The 11,025-nt window shown below is 36.9% G+C and overlaps 1 protein-coding gene across 1 annotated transcript in view; it reads right to left on the bottom strand.

Moving 5' to 3' along the window:
* UGDH (UDP-glucose 6-dehydrogenase) overlaps positions 1 to 11,025 on the bottom strand; it is a 44,011-nt gene that overhangs the window by 22,452 nt on the left and 10,534 nt on the right. The window contains exon 3 of the mRNA XM_004384665.3: positions 3,540 to 3,641. Within this exon, the coding sequence (XP_004384722.2) occupies positions 3,540 to 3,641 (102 nt within the window). The remainder of the gene's footprint in view (positions 1 to 3,539; positions 3,642 to 11,025) is intronic.

The raw sequence follows: 11,025 nt of genomic DNA, 5'->3' as shown, positions 1-11,025 counted from the left end.
TCTAAAATACAATTAAGACCTCCTTAGAAAGCTAGAAATAGAAATGCCATACGATCCAGCAATCCCACTCCTACGAATATATCCTAGAGAATAAGAGCCATCACATGAATAGACATATGCACACCCATGTTCACTGCAGCATTATTCACAATAGCAAAAAGATGGAAACAACCTAAGTGCCCATCAACGTAAGAATGGATTAAAAAAATATGGTACATAATGGAATACTACGGAACGATAAAGAACAATGATTAATCCGCAAAACATTTCACAACATGGATGAATCTGCAGGGCATTATGCTGAGTGAAATAAGTCAATTACAAAAGGACAAATATTGTATGAGATCACTATTAGAAAAATACAAGAAAAGGTTTACACATAGAAAAAAACAATCTTTGATGGTTACGAGGGAGGGGACGAGTGGAGAGGGGAAATCACTAACTAGACCGTAGACAAGTATTAACTTTGGTGAAGGGAAAAACAATACACAATATAGGGAAGTCATCACAACTTCACCAAGGCAAAGTCACAGAAGTTTCCTAGACACATCCAAACACCTTGAGGGCTGGAGACCATGATCTCAGGGGACATTTGGGTCAACTGGCATAATACAGTTCATAAAGAAAATGTTCTACATCCTACTTTTGTGAGTAACATCGGGGGTCCTAAAAGCTTGCAAGTGGCCATCTAAAATATATTTATTGGTCCCAGCAGGTTCAGAGCAAAGGAGAATGAAGAAAACCAAAGACACAAGGAAAATATTACCCTAAAGGACTAACAGATCACATGAACCATAGCCTTCACCAGCCTGAGCCCAGAAGAGCTAGATGGTGCCAGGCTACTACCACCGAATGCAATGACAGGGATCACAATAGAGACTCCCGGGCAGAGCAGGAGAAAAACGCAGGACAAAATTCAAATTTACAAAAAAGGACTAGACTTAATGGTCCGATGGTGACTGGTAGAACCCCTGAGACTATGGTCCCCAGACACCCTGCTAACTCAGAACTGAAGCCACTCCTGAATTCCACTTTCCAGCCAAAGATTAGACAGGCTTATAAAACAAACAGTAACACATGTAAGGAACATGCTTCTTAGTTCAATCGAGTATATGAGACCAACTGGGCAACACCTGCTCAAATGCGAAGGCAAGAAGAACAGGAAAACTGGAAGAATGGACACTGAGAACCCAGGGTGGAAAGGAAAGAGTGCTGACACATTGTAGGGACTGCAACTAACGTCACAAAACAATTTGTGTATAAAATTTTTGAATGAAAAACTAATCTGCGCTGTAAACTTCCACCTAAAACACAATACAATTTAAAAAAAGAAGAAGATGGAAGGAATACACAAAGTCACTGCACCAAAAAGAACTGGTCAACGTTCAACCACGTCCAGAGGTAGCATACGATCAAGAACTGATGGTATTGAGGAAAAAATCCAAGCTGCACAGAAGGCACTGGCAAAAAACAAGGCTCCAGGAATTGATGGAATACCAACTGAGATGTTTCAACAAATGGATGCACTGATGGAGATGCTAACTTGCCTATGCCAAGAAATTTGGAAGACAGCCACCTGGCCAACTGACTGGAAGAGATTCATATTTGTGCCCATTCCAAAGAAAGATGATCCAAAAGAATGTGGAAATTATTGAATATCATTAATATCACATACTAGTAAAATGCTGCTGAAGATAATTCAAAAATGGTTGCAACAGTACATCAGCAGGGAACTACCAGAAACTCAAGCCAGGTTTCTAACAGGACATGGAATGAGGATATCATTGCTGATGCCAGATGGATCTCAGCTGAAAGCACAGAATACCAGAAAGATGTTTACCAGTGTTTTATTGACTATGCAAAGGCATTCGGCTGTGTGGATCATAATGAATTATGGATAACATTGCAAAGAATGGGAATTCCTGAACACTTAATTGTGCTCATATGGAACCTGTACATGGACAAAGAGGCAGTTGACTGAACAGAACAAGGGGATACTGAGTAGTTTAAAATCAGAAAAGGTGTTTGTCAGGGTTGTATCCTTTCACCATATTCAATCTGTACGCTAAGCAAAGAATCCAAGAAGCCGGAGTATATGAAGAAGAATGTGGCATTAGAATTGGAGTAAGACTTAACAACCTGTGATATGCACAATCTTGCGTGCTGAAAGCAAAGAGGACTTGAAGCACTTACTGATGAAGATCAAAGACTACAGCCTTCAGTGAGGATTTCATCTCAACATAAAGAAAACAAAAATCCTCATAACTGGTCCAATAAGCAACATCATGATAAATGGAAAAAAAAAACTAAAGTTGTCAAGGATTTCAATTTACTAGGATCCACAATTAACCATGGAAGCAGCAGTCAAGAAATCAAACGACCTACTGCACTGGAGAAATCTGCTGCAAAAGACCTCTTTAAAGTGTTAAAAAGCAAAAACGTCACCTTGAGGACTAAAGTGTGCCTGACCCAAGCCATGGTATTTTCATTTGTCTCATATGCATTTGAAAGCTGGACAATGAATAAGAAAGGCTGAAGAATTGACATGTTTGAATTGTATTGGTGAAGAATACTGAATATACCATGGACTGCCAGAAGAATGAACAAATTTGTCTTGGAAGAATGCTCCTTAGAAGCAAGGATGGCAAGACTTCATCTCACATACTTTGGACATGTTATCAGGAGGGACAAGTCCCTGGAGAAGGCATCAGGCTTGGTAAAGTACAGGGTCAGCAAAAACCAGGAAAACCCTCAGTGACATGGACTGACACCATGGCTGCAACAATGGGCTCAAACATAGCAATGATTTTGGGGATGGCACAGGATCAGGCAGTGTTTCCTTTTGTTGTACGTAAGGTTGCTCTAAGTCGGAAACGACTTGACGGCACCTAACAACAACAACAACATACCATCACATACAGAATATTTGAGTAGATGGTTACTGGGACAGTAAGAAGTAAATTATCTTGGTTAAAGATTGGATTATCAGGGTTTAATCCAAGAGTTGGCTCTTTTTTTTCATTACAAAGATACATCCATATTATGAGTTAAAAAGGTGTCTGTGGGCTAACCTGATAACCAACACATGTAAAATTCCAAACAATTCAAAATGACTTTGGGGACATAATTCTTTAGACAGGAAATGCCTACGGGTTTGCAAACTGATTCTCTTTACCTCATCTCTACCGACCAGTGAAAACATGAAATGATGAAATATACACACACCACACACAGGCACACACATTATCACATGTGCTCACAAGTTATCAGTACTTTCTAGTTCTAGATCTTAGAAGAGAACTTTCTCCAAGTCTACTTGTTCAGTAATCTGAAACGATATTTAACCAGAAGAACATGAAATGATATTTGACCAAATGATTACAGGGATTGGTGAACTGTTAGATACAAAGTTCATGATGACCAAAATTCAGCTGGAGAACTCTATACTGAGCAAAATTGTGGCTTAATACTAAAGCACAATGAAACTTTTAGATAGATAAGAATATACTAAAATACAAACAGCAAAGGAAAATGCTTACAGAAATAAATACAAGATCAGCTTCCTTAATGGCATCATCAATATCCGTTGAAAAAAAGAGATTTTTTCCTCGACAGGATTCTACCACTTCTTTTAGTCCCGGCTAGAAAGAAAAAAGAAAAGAAGTTGTACGTATAGTTTATCATTCATATTAGACATTTTTATAGTATAGAATTATACTATATTTGTTAAAAGGGGCTGTGATGTTGCAATTTAAAGGCCTAGACTTGCTCTCACATAATATCTTTATAGAAAGACAATGATCATACATCAAAAGCCCCAAGTGTATTCTGTACAATATAACTAAATGAAGCAAAACTGAACTTGCCACAATCAGCATTGCAGTTCATTTTAATGCTGTGTCATTGTTTACCATGTACCCGATTGCTTCATAATAGTTAACTATTGACTCTGAGTCTCAAACACAATTATCAGAGAAGTCAAGGTATTCTGTGATTTCAAGCAAAGATTAAGAGTTTGCACTGTCATTATGAATGCAGGTTTTTATCCCAATAATTTAGGCCACATAACAGGTTGTAAAACAGCCAATATTTACTCTATGCACACATAAATATATATTTTTCTAAATCATATTATAAGAATCACTTCTACTGAAAATTTGTTGTTACATTTTAACAGGAGATATATTTATGTTAAGAACACTGAGCTGTACAACTCTATCAAGAATTCTTGTCCAAAAAAACAAAAAATCAAGGTTAAATTTAATTAGATCTCCAGATCTAATTACCAATTTATAGAAAATATAGAGTATAGAAGAACAGGTTAAAAAACACCATGGGGACTCAATCAGCAAAATACAGACTGTGAAAATTTCTGAAGGATAAACAGTGTGGTTTCTTCAAAAAATAAACTGAAAGGGCAGGGTGAGATGAGAAATGGAGATTAAAATATCGTGCCTTAAAAGACAGTTAAGAGATATCGATCAATTGAAATATACAGAACTTACTTGGATCCCGAATCCAACTGTTGGGGGAAGAACATTATAAGAATTCTTGATATGAAGACATTACTGGGTTTTTTTTTAGTGGTGGAATAGTAATGTGCTTATTGTGTAGGAGTATTCCAAAACTCAGGCACTTGGCATGGTAGAGGCTTCTGTCTGTCTGAAGTGTAGGCCCGACTCCATTTTGTCTTCTGCTTTAATGTGTGATTTACAACTATGGGATGGAAATTTTTACAAGACGCTGTACAAACTGAAATTAGGTTATGCTAAAGAATGTGATTTTGCTTACCCTCATTTTGCTTGCACAGATGTTCCAAGATGCATAAGATTTTAATGGTTAGCCGATTCTCAGAAAATGCCCCTTAGCCCTCCTCGAAAAATGTTTTTACAACTTTGTACTTTTCCATGGCTATGTCCCAACTGATGTTAAAAGTCAACCAATCATATTTTATGCTGTAAACTTCCTCACACTTGGAATTTCTGCCTTTATAAGCGCTTGTCAGGATCAACTCTTAGGAGCACTTAGTGGTTTCATTTTGGGCTGTCCAATTCGCGAACTGCATTTTCCCTCAAAACTTTTTTACTTTACTTTAATAGAGTTGAGGTTTCACTCTTTGACACTGTGTTTGAACAAAGAATTATCTTTTAGAGATATATAATGAAATGTTTATGGATGGAGTAAATAATCCAGGATGGTGGTAGTTGGGAGGAGGGCTTGGCCATGTTGATAATTGTTCAAACAGGGTGATAGGTACAAGGGGACTCATTACACTATTCTCTCTGCTTTTACATATTGTTTGAAATTTTCCATAATAAGAAGTAAAACAAAACAAAAACCCAGACCTAAAACACTGAAGTGTACTTTTCTTGGGGAAGACGGTTCAAGCAGTATCCACAATATTAACAAAGTTTAGAAAACTATCTACATAGCAAAGTGAAAGCCACTTCAGGTGCCACAGGACTAGCATTATATCCAAGTGTAACTCACTCTTCTTCATAGTTCTGAGGCCTTTTAACATAAACAAGTGGAGGAAATGCAAAACGTAAATTCAGATTTCCGTCAGTTTGATTAAAGTATTAACAGGACCAGCAAAATATAAAAGAGCCCTGGTTGCACAGTGGTTAAATGCTTGGTTGCTAATCGGAAGGTCGGTGGTTTGAACCCACCAGCTGCTCTGGGGGAGAAAGATGTGGCAGTCTGCTTCTATAAAGATTACAGCCTTGGAAACCCTATGGGGCAGTTCTACACCCCACAGGGTTGCTATGAGTGAGAATCAACTTGATGGCAATGGGTTTGGTTTGGTTTTTGGCAAAATATACGAACCTCTACAACTATGAGTATGTGTCACCAATCATAGTAAATGTTTCCTTGGTTATTTCAACCAGGTGCAAGGAAATGAGAGTAAAAGGTTATGGAGTTAGGATTTTGCAGAGAATAAGATTTAATTTGGTCCTATATGTAATCTGCTAATAACTAAATTAAGCTAAAATCAGTGCAATGTAGAATTTATACTAAGCCTTAAAAAGACCTCAAAAGCAGCAACTACATTACTGGGATACAGAAGCAGTTAATAATACAGGTTCTACCTCTTATTAGGCTCATTACATAATTATCACAATTAGTATTCTGAATTAATACAGTACTTTTTATGAGAGAATTCAAAACTTTTCATAGGGTAAAATAATCTTTTATTTTACTCAGAAAAAGCAAAGCAAATTATCCATTTTGCTTAAAAAAGTAGTTATAAAATTATTTTTTAATGAACAAAGTTACCAAAAAAGCAGTAACTATTCAGTAACAGAAATACAGTAACATTAAACAAAGTGTTCAAATTGTTAAATATTAACAGTATCTACTACACTATTTTCTGAGTTTACAATACTACTAATTTTCTGATCTGAATCTTCAAATTCACAAGTCCTAAAATCCAATGCTACCTCTCTCACTTTCTTCAAAATATCTTATCTCCCACTTCTGGAAACTGAGACTACCATGTGTCAACCACTTTTATTTCATGTCCCCACCAACAAAACTGCCTGCATCTTTATGCATCCTTGATTGCTTCCCTCCGGTCTCTGAGGAAGAGGCTTTCAAGGCCAACCCCTCCACTTATACTTTCGATCCCCTCCTTTTGCTGTGTGGACCTTACTTCATCAATTTTCTTCTTGTGTGTATTTTATTTTATTGTGGTGAAATACATATAACAAAAAGTTTGCCACTGTAACTATTTTTAAGTGTACAATTCAGTGATATTAATTACATTCACCATGCTGGGCTATCATGACCACTATCCATTTCCAGAAGTTTTACATCACCTCAAACAGAAACTCAAACAGCCCCTAACCAAAAAAAAAAAGAAAAACCAAACTGTTGCCGTCGAGTCAATTCTGACCTATGGCGACCCTATTCATCAGAGTAGAACTGCCCATAGAGTTTCCAAGGAGTGCCTGGTAGATTCGAACTGCCAACCTTTTGGTTAGCAGCCGTAGCTCTTAACCACTATGCCACCAGGGTTTCCTAAAACAGCCCCTGGTAACCACTAATAAACTTTTATCTCTATGTATTTGCCTATTCTAGATATTTCATGTAAATGGGATCATACAATATTTGATCCCTTTGTGTCTGACTTATTTCATTCAGCATAATGTTCTCACAGTTCATCTATGTCATAGCATGTATCAGAACTTCATTTCTCTTTATGGCTAAATATTATTCCACTGTATGTTTATATCACATTTTGCGTAACCATTCATCTACTGATGAACACTTGGGTTGTTTCCACTTTTTGGTTACTGTGAATGGTGCTGCAATGAAGCAATGTTCATACTTGTAAAGTATCTGTTTGCATCCCTGCTTTCAAGTCTCTTGGGAATATACCTAGGGTGGAATTGCTGGGTTGTATGGTAATTCTATGTTTAAGTTTGAGGAACCTGCCAACTGTTTTTTATAGTGGTTGCACCATTTTACATTCCTACCAGCAATCGATGAGGGTTCCAATTTCTCCACATTCTTGCCAGCACTTGCTAGTTTCCATTTCTTCTCATAATAGCCACTGCAGTGGATGTGAGATGGTATCTCATTGTGGTTTTGAACTGCATTTCCCTAATAACTATTGCTGCGGGAGAAAGATGTGGTAGTTGCTTCTGTAAAGATTTATAGCCTTGGAAACCCTATGGGGCAGTTCTACTCTGTCCTGTAGGATTGCTATCAGTTGGAATTGACTCGATGGCAATGGTTTTTTTTTTTTTTTTTTTAAAGAACTACCGACCTTGAGCATCTTTTCATGTTTACTGGACATTGGCATATCTTCTTTGGAGAAATGTCTATTCAAGTCCTTTGCTCATTTTTTAATTGAGTTGTCTTCTTTTTCTTCTTATGATTTTGACCCTTCCTTCTCTATGGAATTTTTCTACCTTAACTTATTAATATGCACAATCCTTTATCAACCAAAGAAAATAAAAATAAAATCACTGCCTTTAGACTGTGTCCCTCTCCAATGACCACCTCCTTGATCGTCTAAACTACATTTCTTAAAAGAGGAGTCTTACTCCTTTTCTACACTTTCTCACTTCCTCAATCTCCTAGCATTCGTAATTTTCTGGCAAAGGTTACAATGGCCTCCAAAATATCAAATTTAATGAATATATTTCACTCCTTATCTCTTGCATTTCACATAGTTGATAGCTTACTGTTTCATTTAACAAATGTTTGTTGAGCACTTACTATGTGCTGGCCACTGTGCTAGTCACTCATGATTAAGACATATACAACTCTGTGAAGTTTGTACTACTTAAAACTCTTCTGGTTTCTAGTTCTCCTTTTCTTACCAACCCTTCATTACTTCTCTATGGCATTTCCTTCACCCACCATCAAACATTAGTGTTTTTCAGGGTTCTGTCCTTGACCCATCCTCTGTTCTCTCTATATGCTCTTTTTGGGAGAGTTTAACTATTCCAATGTTAACTATTACCTGCATTATTCCTAACTTTATATTTCCAACTCTGAGTTCTCTACCTGAACTGTTAAAACATATATCCAACTGCCTCCTGAACATCACCATCTGGATGTCCCAAAGCCTCTATAACTAAGTATACCCAAACAGAATTCACCATTTCACCTCTCACCACCAACCACTACATCTTATTTTCTTCCTGTATTCCTGATTCCGATTAACGGTGCAATTATACACCTAGTCATCCAAACCAGAAACCTAGATATCACTCCAGATTCCTTCCTCTCCATCCTTTTTATACATCAAGTCTTATCATTTTTTCTTCTAAGTATTTGTCTAATTAGTCTGGTGCGACTAAAAGCAGATGGAGTGGGAGGTGGGCAACTCTCAAAGAGAATGTGTACTCAAAAAAGCATATTAAATATTATAATTGCGTATTAGCTATCCGTGACCATGAGTTAAATAATAGTCACAAGAACTTTCTGAAGTCAAAATTTGGCATTTAAAATAAAAATTGATGCCACAGATCCTTGTAACATTCTTGAAAACAAACATCTATTTGCTTGCATATTTAAAAATGCCTTATAGGATATATAGATTTACAAAAGGAAGTTGATTATAAAGGCATCTAAGATTTTTCTAGAAATAAGTGCTTCTTTGCCTTGTCAAGGTAGGTCAGTGTAAAATGACAACTTGTAACAATATATATATAAGCTACTCTTCAAAGCAATTCAGAAAAAATGTAAACTCCGGGTAAACCCACTCCAGTGAAACCTGTGAGAGCTGGAACTCGAGGCTGCCTTCTTTTTCCGGGTCTCAGAAGTTATCCACCTTTGACAGGGTACAGTCTTACCATTTTCCTATCACTCATTTTAGTGGAAAATGTTTGAGTATTCCTTCTCTGACAAGTTTCCGCCTTACACAGTTTCCAGCTTTTACAAGTTTTACTGTATTTGTTTTTCTTCTTTTTTAGTTCTTCCTCTTTGACATTTCACCTAACATTTCATATCACCCAATACAGCCAAGGAAATGTACAGGAGCAGTTAATTTTACAACATAAAATAAAGATGCAACAAAGGTCTAACATATCTTTAAAAATGGATAATGGGTCACACAGTTCATTTCCCCAAGTTTTTTGTTCATTTTTTAAACATTGCCTTAGAAAAATTCCTCTTTCCTCTCTGAATTTTCAACACCTGAGGTCTAAGAAAGACTAATGAACATTATAAGGCTGAAGTCATTTACTTGCTAAGAACATTCCTTTCCAGAATTTTAAAGTAACTGTCTTAGGCTGGGTTCTCTAGAGGAGCAAACCCAGTGAATCATATATATATATATATATATATACACACACACACACACACATAGAGATATTTATTTCAAGGAAATGGCTCAGGCAGCTGTGGAGGTTGGCAAGTCCCAAATCTGTGGGTCAAGCATCAGGCTGGAGGCTTCTCCTGACTCACGTGGTTGCAGGGGCTGACAAACCCAAAATCACAGGTCAGATGGCAGGCTGCTGGCTCATGGGGCTGTGAGAGCTGGCAAGTCCCGAAATCTGCAGGTCAGACAACAGGCTGCTGGCTTACATCCCAAGAAATGGAGGTCAGAGGATGATGAGTCAGATGCAGGATCCACAGAGGGCGAGCTTTGCCAGAACATCCATATATATTAGATGTAGGCCATATCCGCAAGGAAACTCCCCTCTCAACTGAGTGGCTGGTCACATCAGATTACAAAATGGAAGACGATTACATACTATCTGAAAAACCACTGAGAATCATGGCCTAGCCAAGTTGACACATAACCTTAACCATCACAGTAAGAGTGCCATGATCTTACCCCTCAAAGTCAGTTGGGTTTTTGAAGGAGATTCCATTTCCTTTGTAGGTTACACTAAGAAGTGCAGAACTAAAATAGCTGCCTCTATTAGCATCATCTAATTTTCTGGAGTAGACACAGAAAAATGAGATAAAATAAGCCTTTAAAGACCAGATGTTAACCACTAAATTAAACCAGCAGAATTATGGGACTTTAGAGTTCTGAAAACTCAGATACTGCTTCTCATAGGCAGTGCTAGCTAGACTTTGAAATACATTCTACTAAAGAGCTTTAAAGAAAAAAAAAATTTATTTACAATATAAAGGTGTAAGACAAAAAGAAATAATTTTGTTTGTTTGTTTATAAAAGGTAGGTTATTGAGAGAAAACAAGTAAGATATGGAAAAGAAGTCATTATTTTCTACCTTAGCTTTCTAAATTTAACTATATTCCCAACTGCGTTCAATGTCCAATTGGAACACTATTTTACATCTAAAGCACTGAAGTCCTAGGAAGAAGAGGAGCTTCCAATTTCAAATAATGAAAATAGTAATACCAATAAGAATCTGACTGAATACTGTAAGAGGACCATGTCTGGTCAGTTTATTTTTTTTGTTTTCTCCAAGAAAAATGTCTAATTCCAATATATTGTAGATTGTTTATGCTTTTTTCCCTACTTGAGGGATGACCTTTGTTTTTAAGTAAAATTTTTATTGAAGCAGAATATATATACAGAAAAGTGCATAACATTAG

This window comes from Trichechus manatus, unplaced genomic scaffold (assembly GCF_000243295.1).
Source record: "Trichechus manatus latirostris isolate Lorelei unplaced genomic scaffold, TriManLat1.0 scaffold00126, whole genome shotgun sequence".
In the NCBI taxonomy this organism is placed as follows: domain Eukaryota; kingdom Metazoa; phylum Chordata; class Mammalia; order Sirenia; family Trichechidae; genus Trichechus; species Trichechus manatus.
The sequence above is the reverse complement of the archived record's forward strand: the minus strand, read 5'-3'. Positions and strand labels throughout refer to the sequence as shown.